General features: G+C 35.9%; 1 protein-coding gene across 1 annotated transcript; it reads left to right on the top strand.

Annotated features, from left to right (window-relative positions):
- Window positions 1–4,485: 4,485 nt before the first annotated feature.
- stc2b (stanniocalcin 2b) lies at window positions 4,486–24,530 on the top strand. The gene is made up of 4 exons (XM_028812688.2): window positions 4,486–4,883; window positions 7,708–7,850; window positions 9,761–9,972; window positions 22,804–24,530. Exons 1-4 carry the CDS (start codon window positions 4,736–4,738, stop codon window positions 23,174–23,176), a joined length of 876 nt encoding a protein of 291 aa, XP_028668521.1. The 5' UTR covers window positions 4,486–4,735; the 3' UTR covers window positions 23,177–24,530.
- The last annotated feature ends 821 nt before the right edge of the window (window positions 24,531–25,351 follow it).

The following is a 25,351-nucleotide window of genomic DNA, read 5'->3' on the forward strand; positions in this document are numbered from 1 at the left end:
ATCCTTAGCCTCACTGTAGGGATGGTATTTGACAAGTGATGTACAGTGTTTGGTCTTTGCCAGTCATTGTGCTTGGAGGTTTGCCCAAAGATATCAATTTTTGTTTCATCAGACCAGAGAATCTTTTTCCTCATACTCTAAGAGTCCAATAATACTGTTTGACAAACGTTTACTCAGGAGTGGCTTTAGTCTACCCATTCTACCATAAATGCTTGATTGATGAAGTTCTGCAGAGACTGCTGTCCTTACAATAGGTAATCCCATCTCAGCAAGGGACTTCTGAAGCTCTGTAAGAGTGACCGTTTGGGTTCTTGGCCTTCTCCCTGACCAAGGCAGTTCTTGACAAGTAACTTGGTTTGGCCAGAAAGCCAAGTCTAGGAAGAGTCATGGTGGTTCCAAACATGTCCCATTTCACAATTATTGAGGGCACTATCCTCCTGGGAATGCTCGGCTTTAAAAATAGATTTTTACCCTTGCCAAGATCTATGTCTCACCATAATTTTATTGCAGAGGTCTACATAGAGTTCTTTAGATTTCATGGCTTGGTTTTTGTCCTCAAAATTAAAAAAAACACCTATTACCTATATAGCCAGTTGTACTCTATATAGCGCACCATGTTATATGACAACTTGAACAATCAAAGGTAAAACATATAGATCCCAACACCTCTTGGTATAAGCTGTCTGAAGTATCAGTCTATGGAGATACCACCAAATAAATATTAATGGCTTGCTTTTCATCCTGACACACAGTGTGAATTGTGGAACCTTATATACACAGGTCTGTAAATCAGAGATTTCAGTTTTTTTTTTAACAAATTTGCAAACCTTTCTGAAAACATATTTTTACTTTGTCGTTATGGGTTATTGAGTGTATATTTATGGGCAAAAATGGAAAATACATCCATTTAAAATAAATCTACAACACAGTATAATAGCATGTAGAAAGTATAGGGAGCACAATGTCAGAATAATCTATTTCTCCATTATTTGTTTCAATCACTTGGACTTGGATAAGATAATAATTGGAAATTTCATAAAGCAGATTAAACTGGGGCAAGCAAATTTTAGTGAAGCAAATGATTAAGACATTATAGGACAGGAAGCACACATCAGTCACAAAGTTCACCAATTCAGTTTCCACCTCTGACTTATATATGTGTGTGTGTGTGTGTGTGTGTGTGTGTGTGTGTGTGTGTGTGTGTGTGCGTGTGTGTGTGTGTGTGTGTGTGTATACACTCACTGGCCACTTTATTAGATATACCTGTTCAACTGCTTGTTAACGCAACTATCTAATCAGCCAATCACATGGTAGAAACTCAATACATTTAGGCAAGTAGACATTGTCAAGAGGACCTGCTGAAGTTTAAACCAAGCATCAGATTGGGGTAGAAAGATGATTTAAGTGACTTTAAATGTGGCATGGCTGTTGGTGCCAGACAGGCTGATCAGAGTATCTCACAAACTGCTGATCTGCTGGGATTTTTAAGCACAACCATCTCTAGGGTTTACAGAAAATGGTCCAAAAAAATGGAAAATATCCTCTGAGCAGCAGTTCTGTGGGCGAAAATGCTTTGTTGATGCCAGAGGTCAGAGGAGAATGTGCGGCTTGAGCTGATAGAAAGGCAACAGTAACTCAAATAACAACTCATTACAACCAAGGTACGCAGAAAAGCATCTCTGAATGCACAACACGTCGAACCTTGAAGCTAATGGGCTACAGCAGCAGGAGACCACACCAGGTGCCATTCCTGTCAGCTAAGAACAGGGAACTGAGGCAATAATTCGCACAAGCTCATCAAAATTGGACACCTGAAAATTGGAAAAACGTTGCCTGGTCTGATGACTCTCGATTTCTGCTGCGACACTCAGATGGTAGTGCCAGAATTTGGCATCAAAAACATGAAAACATGGATCCATCCTGCCTTTTATTAACAGTTCAGGCTGGTGATGGTGGTATAATGGTGGGGGGATAGTTTCTTCATACAATTTGGGCCCCTTAGTACCAATTAAGCATCATTTACAGGATGTGCAATTCAGTACTCGCAAGGTGTACCTAATAAAGTGGCTGCTAAGTGTGCGTGTGTGTCTGTATATATACTAGGGGTCTTTGACCCCTGCTCGCTTCGATTGCCAACCCCTGGGCCTGTGCTACTTGCTAGCCTCTTTGCAGTTCTGCTGCTTGTGTATGGGGATGCAGATGTACAATTTAAACAGATTGTTATTTTCATGGGAATTGTTACATATGCATAATAGAATTAACTATTTTACATTACAGCGAGTAATTAACCATATTAAAAAATAGTAAAACATAATAATTTGAAAGTAAATTATGTTTCATTTTGTGGTAGGGTTATTTGTTGCGTAATATGATTTTGTTTTGTTTGGCTTTGAAATTAACACACAAATACTTTTTAAATTTACACTTTTACTGTAAAACTTCAGTAAAAACAATTTTTTGAATTAAATGTTTGTCAATATCGCATTGAATTTTGATTCAGTGTTTGGACTTTCATCGTGACAATGCAACATATAACTGCCCGTGATTGAATTTCATTTCTTTCTCTCTATTAAATATAACGACTTTTTTGAATGTTTGGCTCTGAGATTTGTTAATTGTCTTTGCAAAAGCTATTCTAATGGGAAACTGTTAACGTCTTAATACGAATGGCATATCAAGATCTCCTTTGTTGTCTAATATTATCCCCTTAAGATGTACTGCATTACCTTTCTTGGATTCATTCCTCTTTCTACAGTAATTCGTGTGGTGGAAGACCAGACTGTGTTAACATTTGTAGATATACTTCGGGATATTGTAAGTTGATGTTTTCATGTTCCACACGATCACTGCCAACTGTTTCAGCATAGTCTATTGATATGCATTTAATCAATTTGCCATGTAACCGATCATCATTTTTTGAATTAATTCATTTGACTTCATCGTTTCTCAGTGCTAGGATTGCCCATGTACTCATTTTTTCTGTTGATAACCCTTTGTGATGAAATTCTTCAATAAGATTTGGACATAATACGTCTTCTTTAATTGGGAACTTAAAGTGAGGAAAATGTTAAAATTTATAAGAGCTGAGAGTGCAGGAACTGTGTCTTTCAAAAGCATTCACACGAATGGGAGGTGAGAGTACCGTGTGCGTGGTTGAATATGGTTGAGAGGAGGGCGTGACTTGAAAAAATCTCATGGCCAAAGTCTTATCTCGCGGGACTTGAAAAAATCTCTTGAAAGAAGTCTCGTCTTGTCCCAGGATTTTTTTAAATAATAGAGATATATATATATGCTGTAAATCAGAAGTGGAGACTGAATTGGTGAACTTTGTGCTTGATGTGTGCTTCTTGTCCTATAATGTCTTGTATATATATATATATATATATATATATATATATATATATATATATATATATATATCTTCTTCTGGGGTCACCACAGCAGATCATCCATCTCCATCTATCCCTGTCTTTTACATCAATTTCTGCCCCACCGACTTCCTTCATGTCCTCCCTCACCACATCCATAAACCTTCTGTTTGGCATTCCTCTTTTCCTCTTGCCTGGCAGTTCCATCTTCACCATTCTTTTCCCGATGTACCCCTCATCTCTTCTCTGCATGTGCCCATATCATCTCAGTCTAGTCTCTGTCATTTGGTCACCAAATTGCTGTATCTGTGTTGTCCCTATACTCATTTCTAATCCTTTCTACCCTTGTTACTCTGAGCAAAAATAGTAGCATCTTCAACTCTGTTTAAATACATATATTTATTTATAAAAATTAAATGTATATATAAATGATATATATGTATATATGAAGAGTTCTACAATATACTTATAATTGTAAAGAACCTTAGAATGTTGTTTACTACATGTTGCATAAAATAATCAATGTTTATTAAATTCAGTACATATTTTGTAATACAGAAGAAACAGAGGGAGAATACAAATTTAGAGATTAACTGAAATTTGTATTATTGTACACTATGAGCAAAACAAACTGAGGTTTATTCATGTAACTTCCATAACTTTCAGGACAGGAATTCCTAAATCATTCTTTGGCGTTTGCGATATTCAGTGTACCTTTAATCAAATGTCTTTTAAAATAAAAATGCAGCAAACCAGAAACTTTATTAAATTTAACTAAATGCATCAAACATTGGAATTTAAAGTTTTTTTTATTAAATGTAAAAAATAGTCGTCAGTGTTCACTACTTTGCAGTTGCCGAAAAAGTCAGTTCTGCCGTATTCTAATCTATTTAAACAATCGAGAAGGTATCATTTCAGCTGTATGACTTTTATGAGTAAAACAAGCTATTTTGAAAAAGACTAGAACTGTCTTCTTTTTCCCTTTAATAAATAATGTACACATTATAAGCATGTTAACAATATTCCGATTTTAACGTTATTATTGCATAATTTAAGAATATTTTTTAAATTCTTCGATATTCTCGTTTCACCTCTAGGTAAGACTATTGGCCACACACGAGAGGATTTCACTACCAAAAAACGTCTTGCGAACGCGTGGAGAACTTCCAGAGGGCCACACCCCCAAACTTAGACCTGGATGTTTGCGCCTCTGATTGGTCAGGAGCTCCCAATGAGAACACCTGCTTTACTCCTTCATTCAAACTGACACTAGAGCTTTGGAAGTAAAGCAGCATCCGTCACACTAGGAGCTGCAATCAGCGCCATCCGAGCTAAAAGCTAAAGACGGTGTCGAAGTGCGGGCAGATATGCTGACCACCTTCTCCTCGGTGATACTGCTTTTCCTGTTGACTCTTCAAATATTAGGATCAGACGTTACTGATGTAACCGATAATCCGCAGGACAGGGAAAAGCTGAATATCCAACAGAAGGGACGCCTGTCCCTTCAGAACACAGGTATGTGACACTGATTTATACGGTTGTGGGCTTCGTCGACATTCTGACATTTATTTACCGACACTACTGCATGTAATGCTTCTTAGAAGCTTTCAAATACAAGGCATGTAAGGGGGATATTACATCATCTGTTGCATCCCATTGACAGAAATGTAAACTTTTCGCGATTGATTAAAACCTAAAATCCTAGAAGTGGAACGGAATATAATGCAGAAAGCCCGAAAGTTACAAATTGTATAAACGAATTAAAGGCATGTTACCACATTTCGCTATGAAATATTTAACCAGTTGGACTCATTGAAAGAATATAGCTGCACGTGTATTTTAGATAAGCACTCTTCTGTCATTCAGACGTGAAAATCGAAAGCGGTTGTGGGGGGCGGGGAGGTAACTTTCAATATTGTGCTTCTCATAGGACAGGCAGGCTCTGTTCAGTGTTCGGGAGACGAGTTTCTTATTGTTAACAGGGTCACTAATCGCAACATTCCAACATTATTCCACAATATACCTTTTTCAATTGACTTTTCATGTTAATGCCAAATCGCATATTCTTTGTCCCGTGTGATTTATGTTTTGACTGTAAGCTAATGTTATATAAGAATGTATTTTCTCCATTAATTCCATGAGAGTTTAATTGATAGTAAGATGAAGGTCGACCGACCCTCGTAACTGTAGGATCAGTATTTACTATCAGTGCATCTATAAGTATCCGTGCTGAAACGTGTGTCTATTGTTTCAGAAAACATACGGGGCACAGCGCGGACGGAATAGATGCAGTTTCAGCACAGGGGCAAGCACAGAGCTCCATGATTTGATCTTCTCTCAGGAGAACTTGCTTGGCATTAACCCAAAGGCGACTTGCCAACTACCGCAAAATCTCTTTATGAGGAAATGAAACGGCCCTTGTCACCCGGCCCGAGGAACGAGCCGCACTGCACGAGTGCCCATGAGGGGGTGCACCGAGCACATATGGATTGCACAAGTGTGCATTTCCAAGCACGCCGGGGTCAGATCGTGTGATCGTTCCCGACAAAGTGCCAAATGCAAGCTGGCCGAATTAAAGCGACGCACTGTGTCCCAACTGCATAGTGGGCCATTCTAACTACTACCAAGCAAACCGGCCTTGGGACCCTAGATTTATGTGGCTGACTCGTTTATATGAAAATGCTCGTGAACGTCTGCGTTCGGATCGCGTTAACCGTTTCCTGCTGTACACTCTATCTTCCTTGCTGATGGTCAGTAGAAAAACAACAGAAAACAATTTAATAGAGGGGGCAGCACGGGATATTCAAATTGGCTCAGAAATTCAACATATTTTAATCAATCAAGCACGATTGTTGCTTTAATCACAGCATAGTGTGTAATTTCCCTTTAGCTCAGTCGGTTAAGCTGCTTACGAGTGGCTCAATCAGAGATGCAGCACGATCTACTTTCGGAACCCGACAGAGAACTCGGAGGCAGGGTACACAGTACAAGAGTGACCACAGTTAAATAAATGTACGGAAAATTTCACCTGACCCACAACTGAGAAATGTACATGCACGGACATGTGTGCATTCCACCTATTAAAAATCACATGTAGTACTGTATAAATAAGGAAATCCTGGCCACATTGTGGCGTTGGCGCCATGTACTGAGCTGCCGTTCGCCTAGTTTGCGCGTGGGGTTTCCTTTGACAACCGAAGGCATTCTTTTAAGTGTCAGCTCTAAACCATCGTTTTGTGTGTTAGTGTACCCAGCTATTAAGTGGTGTCTCATATGAATTCCGCTATTCCATTTATGGATTTTTCTGAAAAGCAATGGACGAATATGTACGACTACTATATCATACATTAAAATTATTCACTTTAAATGGTGAAATTTATCTTTAAAAATTATTTGGTTAGAATGAAAATTGAATAGTATGAACTAATGAGTTAAATGTGAATGAAAAACCTACTGTAACAAGATGCAACGTGGAAATGACTGTCAGTGTGTAATGGCTTGATAGGAAGGAAAAAAAGAACGAAAAGTCCACTCTTAAAAATAAAGGTGCTAGATTGGTTCTTTAAAGCAATGCCCGGGGAACATTTTTGGTTCCCAATTGTACTATCCACTTGAAAGTTTCAGGAGGAACCTTTATTGATACAGATTTACAGCAAGCTCCATAAATAACCATGAATGGATAACAATTTTGTTCAATACCAATGGGTTCCTGATTTAGAAAGGATGCTTGCTTCATAAAATTACTCAGGGTATGTTTGGGTGTTCTTGATCTGTTCGCATATAGGTAGTCCACCAGACGTTAAAGATTTCTGTTTTTTCAACATATTAGGAACCTTTTCAAAGTCTAAGAACCCATTTAATATACAAAGAAACCTTCTAAAATGAAATGGTTCCTTGACAAGCAGTTGCTCAACAAGGAACCAGGCAACCCAGTAAAGTGCCATTATAGAACTGTTATTTTTAAAAGTCTCATTAGTGGCCTATTACCTGTTACAAATAACTACTGTATTTCTCAGTATATTCAGATTTATTCTCCAGATAGCATTTACTAAAAACCTTAATTTAATGTGTAAAAGCATTTAGGTTACCGTGCTCAATAATCTCACACTTCTTTAAATGTGTGTTTTGAAACATGCCTGCTCTTAACAATAAATAGTATTTTACAGTTTAGTAAACAGTAATATTACACATTTTATCATCCATTCATTCAAGTTTTTTCAGCAGCTGCATGTATTTCCATTGAAGAGTGGTATCAATTAAAAAAATGTACATTATTTTAAACTGAGAACAATAAACTAGTTATAAAAAGTTATTTTATTTTTCTTGTTTTCTTACTTAGCTGAAATCCAAAACTGCCTGGTCAACACTGGGGATGTTGGATGTGGTGTTTTTGAATGTTTTGAAAACAACTCCTGTGAAATACGAGGATTGAATGAAATATGCATGACATTTTTGCACAATGCAGGAAAGTTTGATGCCCAGGTAATTCTACTATTATACTTTATTAAGACAGTACACATAAATAATTCCATTGCATTGTTGGAAAGTATTTCTTTAAGTATGATACTCCATGTAAAGATAGTTATTTTACTGTAATCAAGATTTGAAAACAAGAAATTTCTGGTCATATGACTGCTCAATAACTAACTTCCAGTTTGACTTTTGAGATACATCACATTCTGTATTAATTTAATCCATAAGATTTAGAATGTCTTAATTGGAAGAAAATACATCCATCCATCTGTCCTTTTGAAAACCAGCCCTGTCTTGTTCAGGTTATGGGAAGCAAACCTTTTCCTAGCAGCAACAGGTAAAAGGCACAAAAACAATTGTGGATGGGGGTGACCTGAGATACATGACTTCATATCCTTGTGTTTTATATTGTAGAAGTACAGAAAATCTAGTCTGGGATAATGGATTTTATAGTATAAATCCCAGTTCACTAGCTGACTATAAATGTGTTTCTGAGTCAGTCTTTTTCACATTTTTATTTTCTACTGTTCTTATGAAATCTCAAGGCTAAAGTTTTGTTGGATATTTTGGCTTTTAGTTCACAACCTGGTACCAGTGGAATTAAGCATTAGCTTCAACACTTATCTTTACTGAATAAAAATAATATAAATATCACTTAATTATAGATGTATGTTATATTCTAAATATATGTTTCTATTGTGTCATTTTATAAATATAATATAAATGATTGCCTATACTTCATTACTGCACTGTAAGAAATTGTGTGAAGTAGTCAAAACAAGCTAAAACCTGAAATTGTATTTTAAGCTAGTCATTCTACTGCTCTGCATTTAACAATGCTGTAGTCAAAGCATTTTTTTATTCAGACACTGTTTTGTTTTACTTGGCTGCTTGGAGGGTTTCACTGCTTTCATCCTTCCACTTGAATCTATTTTTACATTTTTTTTAACTCACAGAACTTACACAGGAATACACACACACTGCTTGCTTTTTCAGTTGACAAGAAATACAATTCATTTTCTTTGTAAAACTTAAATATCATTAGGGCTAGCAACATTGTAAGTCTGCTGCTTCTTGCAGTCTTTATATAAACTTTTCAGTCAATATCCTAACCATTTCCCCCTGTACATTTCTCTTTGGTGGCCTGTTCTCATCTTAGGGGAATTACATTTGATTTTTTAAAATTAACTGGTTATGTCAATGTCTATCAAGTGTTTTACTTCATCGCTCTTTCATAATTGTAAAAGTCTCATAGCAGCATGATGGTTCAGTGATTAATGCAGTTGTCTTACAGCTCTATGGACTTACAGTAAGTCCTGTTCATGTCATGCGTTCATGTAGGTATGCTCTCTTTATTTCAGTTTTCCATCAAAACCCAGGTGAAGTGATGACTTCATATTGGCTTTGTGTGAGTGTACCATAGGGTGAAGGGTTTAATTCAATGTTCTACCAGTATACTTTCTGTCACTCTTTAACTCCACTAGTAATGGGTGCAATTGTAAAATGACAGTAGTCTCTTGCTTGTATATTTTAAATTCACAACATCTGTCTATCGCTTACAAGCTTGTGGGGTTAAATGGCCTGTTTTTGTTACAAATGGTCTAATGTACTCATTTGAAAATTTGTTTTTTGTTTGCTCTTGGGTGTTTTATGTTGTTTTTAAAATCCCATTAACTGACGATGTAGTACTTTAAAGCAGAATCTTCTAGACCAATATATAGCCATCTTGCTACATCTAAGTGATTCCCTTTCTCATTTTTTTTTAGTGTTTCATAAAACAGAGGACAGTATAAGGTTTGTCTCTTATATCAGGAATAGATGACTTAGAAGAATCAGCACTTTTCATGCTCTGTTAAGCAGCAGTTTTCATAATCATTTAGAAGCTGATGGTGAGTCTGCATTAATTTTTGCCTTTCCAGGGAAAATCCTTCATCAAAGACGCCTTGAAGTGCATGGCTCATGGCTTACGACATAAGTTCAGCTGCATTAGCCGAAAGTGTCCAGCCATCAAGGAGATGGTGTTTCAGCTGCAAAGAGAGTGTTACCTCAAACATAATTTGTGTGCTGCAGCCAAAGACAATGTAAATGTGATGGTGGAAATGATTCGTTTTCAAGATTTGTTTCCAAGGGGGTGAGTTTCTGATTTGTTTGTACATATCTGAACCAAGTAGATAACTAGAAAAAGACAGTTCCTAAACTAAAGTTGTACAGGACTGAAACATCTCTAATTTGTACCTCATAAGCAAGACTACAGAAAAAATGAAACAACCGTAGTCATGTGAATTTGTATTATTATTTTCTATATTTGCATGACACCTTTAAATAAAGTGGCTTCCATCCATCCATTTTCCAACCCGCTGAATCCAAACACAGGGTCACGGGGGTCTGCTGGAGCCAATCCCAGCCAGCACAGGGCACAAGGCAGGAACCAATCCCGGTCAGAGTGCCAACCCACCGCAGGACACACACAAACACACCCACACACCAAGCACACACTAGGGCCAATTTAGAATCGCCAATCCACCTAACCAGCATGTCTTTGGACTGTGGGAGGAAACCGGAGCGCCTGGAGGAAACCCACGCAGACACGGGGAGAACATGCAAACTCCACGCAGGGAGGACCCAGGAAGCGAACCCAGGTCTCCTAACTGCGAGGCAGCAGCTCTACCCACTGCTCCACCGTGCCGCCCTAAAGTGGCTTGCAAAATCAAAATATAATTCAATAGGTTAAATACATATTTTTGCATTTGGATCATAGGCAAGATAAGTGAGTTGCTTAAGATCAAAAAAGTAGTGAAGTCTTATGTCATATCAAAATAAAAACAACTGTAATTGTTTTTATTTTAGATACAATGAAATGGAATACTGAATCATATTTATAGTTGTTGTTACCAGAGTATTTAATAAAAGTGTACACTGCCCTGAACCAACCTAGCAGGAAGGCGCTATATAAAAAATAATTAATTCAGTTGCCATCTCAGTTCAACATCTCTGCAGATTCTACAGAACAGTATGTTTTATGTCACAATGGCTATAAGGCACAACATCAAAAACCATTTCACAAATAAACATTAAACATGCAGAGAGAATATCTTGAAATTTGAAAGCAAGCTGAACCCACTGTGAAATCTAATCTGGAATTTGATACTGCCATTCTCTGCAAAGATATTCTGTGTAGTTCTAATTTTCTGGGAGGCACTTTTTGCATCTCCATACTTTTGAAGATCCCCTGGCTTTCAATACATCTTAAAAATTTGTACCAAACATTAAACCAACAGAGAGTCTAAAACATTTTTTTAGTTTAGCCTTCATATCCCTTGGCCCTTTTTAATGTCTCTCTTTTATATCCATCATCAGCTCTCCTAAAAAGACATCATGCTACTAGAATGATGTGTTAAAAATACCACTGATTGGTACATAACATCCTAATCCATGTAACCCAATACCTCTAGGGATTTGGATTCAGTGTTTTGGTTGAGCCTCTGGGGTTTTGTCCAGATTTGCTGTTGTCAGCAGAATGTACCAGTCTCTCTCTCTCTCTCTCTCACTGTCTTACTCTCTCTCCCTCCCCCTATTTAACTTTATCCTAAGTAGTGCAATAAGCCAAACTCTGAGTATTTCATGCTGGTAATATTGACAGAGAAAATTGGGATGCCTTTCTGGTGTCAGGAAATGTCACAATCTTCCTATTCAACTGAGTATAGATTTTCTTTGCTACAACAAAGTAAATGAACAGGTTGCATTTACTGTAGTACTGATACAAGCTAACCACAGATGTCATGTGAACCAAAGCAATACTAACCAGCATAACCCAAGGTAAAAAGCCAAGGTTTCTTGTGAACATACATTACATGTTCAATTTCATTTCCATATGTCACAAATACAACGAAGAGAAGCATTTGAATGTATTTGATTTTCTATATCATTGTACATTTTAACAATGAACTTAATCTTTACTTGTATAGTGTAATAATATATAGAGGAGGGTATGAAGGAGAGAATAAAGACACCAAGGTTTTGTGTTTGTATCATTTGCTTGATGTGCTAAATAATCCAACAAGTGCAATCTTCAGCTATGAAAATGTTACTGCCCAACTAGTGGACTCAATTAAAGGTTTAATTGTGACTAGTATTTTAATACTTTGATTAGCAATCAGGCATATAGCCAGCTCTATTCAATATAAATCAAACTAACTTTGATCCTTACCATCTGAATGAAGTGTTCCTAAAAGCACATCATTCCTTTATAAAAATATTACGGGGCTTGCCCCCTGCTCACTTTGCTCGCTAACAATCCCCGCTTTGCGCCAGCAAATTTGCGTCTCTGTCGCTTGTGTATGTGGATTTCACTTTCACCAAACAACAAAACTTTTAATTCTCGCGGATAGGCCTCTTCATTGGGAGGAAACACTACTTTTCCCTGATGGCAACACGAATTAGACGATCTACAAGTCTCCGACTTAAAGTTTAAAGCCAAACAATATCTACATACTTCTGTCATATCACCTATGTCCATATATTCAATCTTTTTCGCTTTTACCTTTTCATCAATATCGCATTGAATTTTGATTCCGTGTTTGGAATTACATCGTGACAATGCAACGTATAACTGCCCATGAGTGAATATAGTTCCTTTCTCACTACAAGAAATGTGTCTGACAATAGCATTCACACAAATGAGAAATGATTGAACCATGTGTGTGGTTATGTGAGCAGGACTTTTTCAAATCTGTTTGCATAAGCTCTTGTCTTGCGGGGCTTGAAATTTTCTCTCGTGGGATTTCACTTTCACCAAACAACAAATCTTTTAATTCTCACAGATATGCCTCTTCATTGGGAAGAAACACTACTTTTTTTTCCCGGATGGCAACACGAATTAGATGATCTACAAGTCTCCGACTTAAAGTTTAAATTCAAACAATATATTCGATCTCTTTTCGCTGTTCCATTATTTCATCGAGTAAAAATTTCCGTTTATTTGCGCTAATGCAATCTTTACTATCCTTTTTTTTGAGATTTTTGAATTTTTGTATTTCCATTATCCCTAACCTGCTCTGCATGTGTACCGCGCCAATCTATTTTGTCTTTTATTTCCAGCCCCAGGCGTGGTTAAATCTCTTGGCACAGAGACTGGTCTCACGGGACGTGTAAGTGTCTCTGAGAAAATCACGTCTTGTGTCCTTCCAAGATTTTTTTTTATAATAGAAATTATTGACAACTCCGACTATACCAAAGCCAAAATGTTCCAATGGAGGAATTTTATGACTGTAGTCTGTCTTCACTAAAGTGGCCATTTTGCAAAATCTTTCCTAAAACAAGATGTAAAATTGACATGAGGTGGCAAAGAATCCTTGTAAGACTATACAGAAAAATAAGTCTCTTTGCAAAGTGCTCAAGTTAGAAACCACTTTCCAACAGTAAGAACATGAGTGCCCATCTCAGGCTTGTCAAAATGCATTTGTATTATCCTCAAATATTCTGAAATAATGTTTTGAGGAGAGATGAATCAAAAACAGAATTTATTGGGAGGATTCTGGCCCTGTTGTATATGAGGAAAAAAGATAACGCTTCTACCTTAAGTACATTACTGCGGCAGTTAAGTATGGCGGCAGTACCTTCATGATTTACAGATAGTGTGTTGTATAAGAATTTGGATGATTAGCCATTATTGAGAGAATAATTTATTCTGCTGTCGTGGCATGACGTCAAATGAGCAGCTCATGTTAGAAAGTGGTTCTGCAAAGGGGAGTAGGTCAAAAATCCATACCTGCACAATGAGTGATAAATAATAACCAAAAATAATTGGTTGCAGTTGTTACTGTTAAAGTTGGTGTAAAATGTTATTCACTTAAAGTGGGTAATTAATTTGTGGCACTGAGTATTGCATACATGTTTTTAATAAATTAAAAAACATATCATTTTATGTTTTCAGTATAAATATATTCAATATATATATATATATATATATATATACATAATGTGAATACCATTAAGGTTTTACAATAGCCTTGTGCACGTAAGGATAAATTGGGCTGTTTACATGTTTTCTGTATTAATAAATAAACTTTGAATGGCCTTTTATTTTAAGTCTGATGTTCCAATAAATGTGTCAATTTGCTTATGATCTGCAAGGTCTTCTGGAAACGGAGTTTTCTTTTACCTTATTCAGTTGTTATATAGTGAGTCATACCAGATCTGATCCCACAAGATACACAACATCTTCACAGCAATTATCCCACTTTCTTGTCTTCTGGACTATACAAATGCAAAACTAGTACTGACAAGATACATACTTTTCTATAGGTTTGCATTTCTTACTTAGTGTCCACCACATTATTTCATGGCTCTGAGTACCTAACTGAACTTCACTACTAAAAAAATATTACTCAATAAAACTTAAAACATACACCAGCAGAAATGTTCAATATTAGATAAAGTACTACTGATAAAAGATAACAAGAGAACAGATACTACAAAACAATAAGAATCCTGGAGAAAAATATACCTGTGTACAGTATCAAAAAATAAATCTAGCTGACTTTATCAAAAAAGCTACAAATAAAATAAAGTTACACATGAAAAAAAGTTTTCTGATGTCAGCAGAGATGGTCAACACAGAGTTTTGAATCCTTATGGAGAAACATGTTGGTAGTTTCAGGACACTATCAACAGTCTGGAAATACCGCCATGTGATAACAGTCTCTTTTGTAGTATGGAACTTGTACATTCCTTAGCTTCCTACAGTATCCTGGGTCACAGCAACATAATAACTTGTAGATAAGTTGATCTCTTATTTGTTTCCTTCACTGACAATAAGTATTTCAAGTGCTTTTTTCACAGAATTCTAGTTCCAAAAGTTTTTTTCACATCAGATCATATTTTGCAGTCAGTAAGTTAAGATGAATTACAGATTTCAATGTTATGGACACACAAGGTGCCCAAGAATAACTGTGAGCATAAATTGACTAGGAGATGAATAGAAGGTAAGAAATCATGATCAAAGGACAAAATTAGGGTCAGAATAGCAGATTTAAAAAGAGTTCAGGAAACCAGGAACCAAAGGGGCAAAACAAAGATAAATGCAATTCAAGAAGAAGATCAAAACTAAAGAAGCAAACCTAGATTGATAGCCTATTTGAAGTACAAGATAACTATGTCTAAAACAAAATTAAGAGTATTTTTTTATCAATCAAGGGGTACTTTAAAATGTAAATGTCACAATATTTATAGGAAATCTTCTCGTGATGTCACCTGTATAATAATCACAGTTACATGATCAACACTAAGCTGTTGTGTGATAAAGAAAATAAGGAGAGTAATAAAAAATAAAAGTATGAGTTTTATATTTAAATGCAAAACAAACCTCAGAATTGGATTCTACTCAAAAAAACAAATACCACAAAATTACATGAAAATATTTGTGTACAGTCATGTGAAAAAGTAAGAACATCCCCATGGAAATTGTTGATTTTTTCAACTAATTTGAACAGGAAAACAGTAGATCTTCATTAAACAGTGCCTACTGATAAAGGTGAAATATTTGAATAAAAACACAAAGACAATTTGTTCTTTCAAGCATTTGTTCAACAAAAAACAAAAAGAAAATTTTATCCTTTCAAGCACTTATTCAACCAATGGATATAATGGTCTGCTGGAGAAAAAGTAAGTACACCTGTGGCATCAGAAGCTGATATTGTCCCCTTTAGCAGAAATGATTTCTTGTAATCAATTTGCTTAGCTGTCTACCAGTCTTTCATATCAACTCCTCCATTTTTGACCACTCCTCCATGCAAAACCCCATCAGTTGCAAAATGTTTCTGGATTTACTTTGCATGTACTGCCCATTTAATTTTCCCAACATTGTTTCAATGGGATTCAAATCAAGGCTTTTACCAGTGCAGTGCATAACCCTTCATTTCTTGTTTTTGAGCCATTCATAGGTGAATTTGCAAATGTGCTTTGGATCACTTTAGTGTTGACAGGTCCATTTCTGATTCAACTTCAGCTTTTGGAGAGATGGCCTTATGTTCTCCTCAAGCACACTTTGATATAATGCAGAATTTATAGTTGCCTCTATGACTGCAAGCTGCCCAATCCCTGAAGCAGCAAAGCAATCCCAAACCACAACATTTCTAGTCCCTTATTGCACAGTTGGAATGAGTTTCTTCTCCAGAAATGCTGCCTTCAGTTTGTGCTACATAGGGCTAATGGTGGCCAAACAACTCTATCTTTGATTCATCTACACAGGGGATACTTTTCCAAAAGACCTGGCCTTTACAGATATGTTCAATAGCAAATTGTACTCTTGGTATAATGTTCCTTTTGGGCAGGAAAAGCTTTTTCCTGATGCACCTTGTATGCAGGTTAAATGCATGCTCTTTGAAACCAACTTTTGCAAAAGTTACCAGCATAAGAGAGGTTTTTTGATCTTGGCATGGTGACACCATGCACATCAATAGCAAAAAGAACAACGGAGCCTAGATATCTCTGGTTTAAATAAAACAGTTACATGCTTCCTAAGGAGGTTCTAATCATTGACACCTAATCAGGAACTAGTTTTATGGATATGAAGTGGTGATAAATGTAGGTGTGTACTTACTTTTTCCATATGACATATCTTCACTTTGTTAATTTAGATTATAAGTATGAATACAACATTTAAATTTATGTATTGTTTGGCCAAGTATATCATTTTTTTCTGTGGGTACTGTTTGTACGAAGATCTAATGTTTGCCTGTTCAAATATGTTGAAAAAAGGTCAACAATTTTCATGGATGTATTCACATTTTCACATGACTGAATATGTTTCACTCAGATGACAATCTGTTCATTCAAATGTTTACTTCATAACTCAGTTAATCCAACTGTATGGTGTTGCTAGAGCCTATCATAGCTTCATCAGGTATAAGGCAGATATCAAATGTTGATGGGGCACCACTGAATTCATGTATACACCCATATTCACTCACACCAGAGTGCCCAGTTAGTGCTTAGCATGAACCTGTTTAGAATTAAAAAAACAGCTTAAATATGAAAAGTACATAGAAAACTCAAAGAGAAAGCGCCTGGAAGAAGATTTCAAACCATTCTCCCACAGTTGTAAGGTCGCAGCACTAACTGGTCCACCACTTATATTTCAAAACAAAATGATCTTTTAAGATTGTCTATTGTGTATCTCCTGTCATTTAATCTTTATTTAATAAAAACTTGATTGCAAAAAACAGTTTTACTAAAACTATGTCAACATCTTGTATTTCCTTTTGTGTTATGAAAGAGATTATTAGCTGTCTCAGGCTGCCCCGTATGCAAACTAAAACTTTTAATAGACCAGATTTCTTACAGGTGTAACATAAAAAACTCTAAAGAAAGAATGATCTGTAATGATTGATACCCCATGACAAAGATGACAGAAAAATGAGATAAAATCCTGAAATACAGTTGTTGTTCTATAAATCAGAAATAAATAGCCAAGAATAGTAATTCTGAGGTTGCCAGAATGTTCTAAGCATAATGATCACTTCATTCTGTAGTTTGCATTTAACAATATTGTGAAAAACTAGAGCAGTGTATGGAAAGCCTAGGTCAAGGATGCCAAGGGTAGTCTACTTTTTCCCATGATCAGGTCTTACATATTATTTTTGCAATAACTGCATTCAGTGAGGAAGGTGAAGGCTGTGCATAAGAAGTTGCAGGTTGTTAATTGCTTTAGTGCAACACTTTTTAAACAGATTAAAATAACACACTTTCATTACACTTTAGATAAATTACATTGTGAAACAATGTATACTGTATATACCAAGCTAGGGAAACAGAGGAAATCAACAATGAGGAAGATGTTTGTCACATTCATTGTGTGTTTTACAACCCATGTCTTGGTGTCATTATATTCCCAAAGCTGTTTATTCAATTTAGGTGCAAGAAGAGTGAGAAATTCTGTTTTCAAGACAGGAAAAGCCCTGGACACTCATTCGTACATGCACACCCATACTTATATAAAGTGTCTGTTTGGAATGCACTCATCTTTGAGTGGTTTAGATATAGTAGGAAAACCAGAATACCCTAATGAAAATTCACACTGACATAGGGATAACATGCACTCTCCACAAAGATAACAGGTAGACTTTGGATTTAAACCCAGAACGCTGGACCTGAGAAAGGTCAGTGCTACTCATTGAGCCACTGTGCATTCTAGAACATTTTGTAAAGATTAGATGCATTACTTTTAAGCTAGACAAGACAGCAACCAAGAGAAGATTAATCAGAATGTTGCTAATTAAATACCCCAGGATTTCTTTAGGCTGTTTCCTTTACTTTCTCTTAAACTGTCAGGTTTGACTGCAATAACGAATGATACAACAAAGCAACGTTTCAAAATAACTTGATTTCAGAAGTATCCCGAGGCTAAAAAATCCAGTGTAGTTTTTTTCACAAATCTAATTAATGCTGGTCAAATGTAACATATAATTAAATGGTGCTATTTATATGTTAGTTGCTGGCAGTTCTGTGGCTGTTCCAAACTGATATTGTAAAAGTATAATGTCAAGTAAAAGTAGTATCTTTTGTATGTCTTGTGTTCAAAATGTGAAAACTCCTTCCCCTCTGCCCTATTAACAGATACAGCCCAAGTTGCTCTCCATAGGTGTTCTCTAAAACATGATACTAATGCAGAGATCCCACAGGAGGAGTGAATTACAATGCAAGTAATTGCTCAGAGAGGCACATTTTTTCAGTAGCATTAAACTACCAGAAAGATAACTGTAATTAAAGCAGAGCACTACAAGACAAAGCAGATTAGATCTGAGTGGTATACTTGTTATCAAATGAAATCCATTTTCTAGTTGCATTTCTCTCATGGTAAACTGGAGATATTCTTAAGAGTAGAAAAAAAAAAAAAAACATTAATCTGGACAGCAGAGAGACAAAAGATATTTAATTGAAACAGAACTGAATGTCTTGAAGGCGGTACCCCCACAATACCCGGTATCTCCTTCCATCTATACATGACACAACAGCTTTGTACTCCCAAGCTTGTTAACCAAAACAACTGTGCTAGGGCAGTTAACAGTACTGACAGAAGTAACTAAATTAAGTTCTGCTATTAGATTTGAAGAGATTGAAGGTATAATTAGGCAGCAAATACACATAAGCAATGTATTCCAAGTCTTAAAAGAAGCTCTTATTATTTACACTTGAATGAGGTGCTTAAGAACAGTGTTAAAATGTTTTGGCCAACTGTACAGGTTACATCTTGTTTTCTTCAAAATGAGCTTTATATGTTCATGGGGCTCTTGTCTCCTCTCATTTGGTCTCATGGTACTGACAATAAGGAGCTGCTTACTGTGTATATGATTCCAAACATGTCTCAGTATGTAAGGTGAAAACAAGCAAAAAATTAAAGAAAAAAAGCAGATAACCTTGAATTGGAGCAATTTTATATACCCAAATATTAAACTTCCAAAAAGCAAAATAGAATTTCATTTGCCCCAGCTTTAGCAACAACCAGTGGTTAAAGTGGTAATTGGAATGTGGTGGAAATAATTGCAGCCCATTTGGGAGAAGGGACATTTCACTGTTAAACTGGCATGGCAGAGACAGATGATCACGTCATCCTTAAATTCTTGGGGGGTGCTCATTGCCCTTCAGTGTTTTACAGCCAAAGACGCCATGGTTTTATAAGTAAATCATATGTAATTAAGTTGAAATTGATTTCTGCTGCCTGCCCAGTCAACCCTAAGTATGAGTACAGCATTCCAGGCGTTTTTGGCTCCAGTTTAACCACAGTTTCTAGCCACACCACAGTTTGAGGGTGATCAATTATTTTATTGCCTAAAATGTTTCAAGTAAATTCCCTGTAAGCAGACTCAGATACCAATCAATCAGTCAAATTTATTTTTATTTGGCTCCTTTCAAGATGGATATAATCACAAATAATACAACCTGATCATTATTGCACAATTTCACAGGAAGGCACTATTTCTAGATTTAAGCAGAGTAAGTGAATATCCTCGTAACTGATTGTGCTTTTGATGTTAGGTTCTTTGTAGGTAAGAAAACTAACTTGTCTCGTGTTGTTGTGTTTGGTTTAGAGCTGTTCCCTTGTGATGTTGAATTTTGTAACCTTGTTCTGAAACACTCGTTTCAAAACAGTCTACTTGATTATGTCAGCCTCTTTTGTAAATTGCTTTGGATAAAAGCATCTGCTAATTGATTAAAGGTAAATGTAATGTAATGAGTAAATGAAGCAAAGTTCATAATTAAACCTGTTACCTGTTTGTTCAATATCTGCTTTAATTGTTGAATGGTCTACTTAGAGGCAAGTAATGCAAGAAAATGTACAAAGTTGTGTCTTGTGTGAAAATAGATGATAAAGTGGCTGAATACGTTTCTGTGGTCTAAAATGTCAGAAATATCTTATATCTGTTGCAGTGTTCCATGAACAGCGAGAGACACATTTATTTGAATGCAGACATAAATTCACGCAGTCTTTAACTTTTATATGATTAAGGGATCAGTCCTTTTTTCATATATTATCTTTAGTAAAAAAGCATGATGTAATTTTTACTAACATGCAGTTGTATTGTTATATGCAAAATATTCAGATATATCACAAGATATTATATTTATTGCATTCTGTAACTGTGAATGTTTTGGAAGACTTCTGATCTATCAAAACTAAGTCTAGTCAAAATATGAGATGATACCGAAATGTGTGCTTCAACAGCTTTTTAAAGAAATTCCTGTAGAAAGGAACTCAGTTTTAGAAGATGCACATCTCCTCAGTTAATTGAGTCATAAGATTAAAGGATGGCTCTGAAAAATGTAAAGGCCAGAAGTGATGGATACATGAACACAAGGAAAGAATGCCATAAAGGAATATAAAGTAAAGATTGAAATAAAGTACTCAACAAAAGTGGTTTCAGAAGTTTATACCATTGAACAGTGCAGACTGTGAACCTCAGAAAAGGCTGACCGAGCAATGAAGACTGAACAAGGGGATACCAAAATTCATCCATCCATCCATCCATTTTCCAACCCGTTGAATCCGAACACAGGGTCACGGGGGTCTGCTGGAGCCAATCCCAGCCAACACAGGGCACAAGGCAGGAACCAATCCTGGGCAGGGTGCCAACTCACCGCAGGACACACACAAACACACCCACACACCAAGCACACACTAGGGCCAATTTAGAATCGCCAATCCACCTAACCGGCATGTCTTTGGACTGTGGGAGGAAACCGGAGCGCCCGGAGGAAACCCACGCAGACACGGGGAGAACATGCAAACTCCACACAGGGAGGACCCGGGAAGTGAACCTGGGTCCCCAGGTCTCCCAACTGCGAGGCAGCAGCGCTACCCACTGCGCCACCGTGCCGCCCCGGGATACCAAAATGTACCAGCAAAACCCTAAGCTGAGTGGGTGTCATACAGTATGAATGCAGAGGCATACACACTTGTTAAGTGTTCAAGTATGTTTATAAATGACACGAATACTCTGTTAGTTTTGAAACAGGCAAGGTTGGTGGCTACATTGCACAGTGAAATGAAATAACAGAGTTGGAAATTTCTGACACAAGGCTATTTTCTCCTAAGCAAATGAGAACCCATTTGCTAATAATTTTTGTTTTAGCAAAATACTGGACTTGCACTCCCACACTATTATATCTGCAAAAATAAAAACGAAAATTTAAGTTCAGACTACATCAGTTGGTTAATTTTCATAGAGTGAAAACATACATTTCTGATGCATTAACTTCTAACCATAAAGAAAAATAAAGATAAAAAATGTAAAGTTATGAGGTAGCATGGTGGCACAATGTTTTCTGCTTCACTCTCACAGTTCCAGGAGACTGGGTTGAAATCCTGAGTACATTTTTCTTGCGTCTGTTGGGGTTTTTCCTTCATTTCCCAGAGGCAGGCAACTAATGGACAACTATAAATTAGTAAATATGAGTGTCAGTGTGTGTGAGTGTGCCCAATGATAGACTCACACATCCACCTGCAGAGTTTTTGTTCCCATCCTATATCTAGGTCTGGCAGGATAAGCTCTAGCCTCATTAAACCCTGAGTTGGTTGAAGAAGGCCGGGAAAATGGATAAATGAATGGATTAGTGAGAATATGCCAGAAATGCTTAGATTAGACCAATGACTTGCTCCTGGAAACAGATAAACAAGGAATCATGTCTGTAAAGGATTCTGTTTGTACAATAAACTGGGTAATACTTCAGAATAATTACCATTACTTTCAATAGTAAAATGTTACAAACCTTTAGAGTAGGTACTACAAAAAATCTACAAATAATAAATAAATGATTTGTAAAGATGTAAAGAAGAATTATATAATATATGTTAACATACTGATGAAAATAATCAAGACGTGTAAGGAATAGATGGATTACCATTAGGTGACATTTATAGCTACTTGAATGTACAGTATATGATAATAGTAATCTGGTAAGCATTATATAATGTTTGTTAAAAGCTTACTAAAGAAAGTTATAAAGTTTAACCATACTTGTACTTATGAAACAGTATCTTAGAATATTAAATGTGTAATTTTTTTGATTGGGTGAGTAGTTTGCCATTTTCTGCATGCACACCTCCATTATCTATCCTTAGCATAAGATTAAGCTAATGTTCTTCAGCCAATAATCCACCATAGTCAGAAAATAAAGTAAGAATAGTAAACCTAAGCTTTTTAAAATGGTTAAGTAAATACTGAAAAGCAATTTTATGCTTTTTTTTTCCTGATACATTTTAACTATTTGTTGTCCCATTTAAATATATCCTTAGGCTTCATATAAAATTCCACATCCAACCACCAATCTTTTTAACCTTCTTATCCAATATTACACAAATTAAACTGTCTTTCATTTCAATTAAAAAATTATTAAAAAATGATTATTATTAAGACACCAATTCAATCATAACCAAATGTGTTGGATTTATTTAATTTCATTCCAGACCGTACGTAGAACTTGTCAACATACTGCTGGGCTGTGGAGAGGAAGTTAAGGAAGCAATTATCCAAAGTGTGCGGGTCCAATGTGAGCAGAACTGGGGCAGTCTCTGTGACAGCTTAAGCTTCTGTACCTTGAACAAACCAGGGGATCAGAGTCTGTCTGCAACAGTAATTCCAGAAAAAAAGCAGGGAAATAACAAAGCCATTGACACAGTCCAACAAAACCATGAGCTTGAGCAGGAACATGGCGAAATCTCCAAAAGTGAAAAGGCACCAAAGGTCCATGTGAATCCTCACCCCCGTGCAAGACCCAATAGTCAGAGTTTAAGCATCAAAATGGAAGAAGATGCTGAACAGTCAGATATCCGAAGGTGAAACAGCCACTAACTTCAACTACTTGTCTCATGCAGGAAGACACACGTTACAGAAACTTTCTTCTCATCCATGCACATTCCAAATTGATACACCAACCAGGGTATGTGTGGTGCCATGCATTTTAGTATTGATTGATCCTTGTAATGTCTTGTCATTTTAGCATCTTCAGGATGATTTATTAATTATTTATTACTACGTTAATTTTCTTGGGATTACTCTCCACTGATGCAGCATGAAATTTTTCTTCACTTTTTTTGTAGATATGTATGATATATTTTATGAATGAAATACAGGGCAGTTTCTGTTCTAAAAATGGAAATTAAAAAAAGAATACAGGATATCAATCCAGTTTAGGCACATATTTGAAAAAATTGTGCAAGTGGAGAGGTTGAACTGGTTAAGTACTGGGATAAGCTAACTTTCTTCCTCTAGTCTGAGCTGGTATTTTCCTCAAACTCGTATTTTATGTGGTTATTGAACGAAAAAGCTATGTTTAGTCATTTTATTATTGTTATTAATCTATTTATTTATTATTAACATTTAAGAATCAGGGAAACAATATTCAAAATGCATAGCATAAATGCACACATTCTCTATTGATGTACTTGAAATGTTTTTACCTGCAATAATAAAAATGTTACATCTTTTTTTTAATTTCCTTTTCATCCTATTCAAAGCATATCTGTACATAGGGACAGGATTTCTTCAGGTACTGTTTTTAATATGCTGACAGATGTGCAACAGGTTAAAACTGTGAGACAGTAAACTCTTAGATAGGGAAATTAAATTATGCTATATATTATGTTTTAGAATGGGGATTTACAGGACAAATTAATCTATTGAATATTAATTATTGATGTTACTTTATATTGTCTAAAAGGAGACAAAAACCTTTCCATAAACTTGTATACAAAGCAAACATTTGTAAACAGAAGGTATTTATAGTTCAAGACTTTGTTTTTGGTTTGGGCTAAATCAAAATGTCTGAGAGAGCTGGTTCTGGAATCTACTTATATTCACATTGACCAGTGCTATTACTCAAAATATTCTGTTTGCTGAGGCCATTCCAAGAATTCCACTGGGAGCAAGCCAGCATGCCTCCTTCGAGCTACATTCCAGGAGTCCTGCCATGGGTCTATGCCTCCAGATATGCTGAAAATAAATACATTGCTTTTTTGTACAGTTTCACTATCTTTCACAAAGGGTCTTTGCTTATACATGTACATATATACACACATTCACACACATTATTTGTCATTGCAACTAAAGCCAAATTACACTTTTAATAAATATTTGCTTTGGGAAAACTACATGTGCAAAATAGAATTCAAAATAAAACCCTATGCATTACCACCTTTTTTGTACATTTCCTGTATATACATACCAGTATACTTTGACTTAAGTTCAGCTTGCTAAATCTTTTAGCATCACGACTACAGTTTTTGCAAATTTTTGTGTGTATATATGTTAAATGTGAGTGTGTATACTCTGTAATACACAAGTATCGATATATAGAAGCAATTTCCTAAACAGATTTTTGGCTATTTTTTTTATGTGAGAACTTTTATGTGAAAATGTACGTGTTTGTCTACTGATTCTGTGTATTTGCAACACTGTAAATATTTAACATCTCTATTTATTGTACTTTACTTCTCTTTTCAGTAAATTGTTAAAATTTCAAAGGTATCTGTGAGCTTCTTGACCTGTTATATATGTATCTAAAGCATTAGTGCATTCTGTTCAGCAAGCTCAGCATCATTTTATTCCATTTTATAATTTTATTGTCAGTGTTACACAGTTACATAGTTTTATTGTCAGCGGTATTATTGGTAATTTATTAAACTCCTAATTTATGTCTTAACAAGATATTCTTATTGGCTTGATACTCACTTACATTGCTTGTTCCAGTTAACCATGCCAGTAGAGTGTTCTAAATAATGTGTAACTTGCTTTCCTATCTTTCATTCATACCATCTCTAAATATTATTAATAGTATTATCACTGATGTAACAATGTTTGGTTTCATTTTTCATGTTACAGTATATAAAGAACCCAGAGAAAAAAGACAACAGTTCAGACTTTAAACAAATAAAAAATAATCACACATATGCTATGAAAAAGTTATGATTCTTCCTACTTATATAGCATTTATATGATAAGTTCAGAGTGCACAAA

The sequence above is a fragment of the Erpetoichthys calabaricus genome, chromosome 11, assembly GCF_900747795.2.
Source record: "Erpetoichthys calabaricus chromosome 11, fErpCal1.3, whole genome shotgun sequence".
Lineage (NCBI taxonomy): Eukaryota > Metazoa > Chordata > Cladistia > Polypteriformes > Polypteridae > Erpetoichthys > Erpetoichthys calabaricus.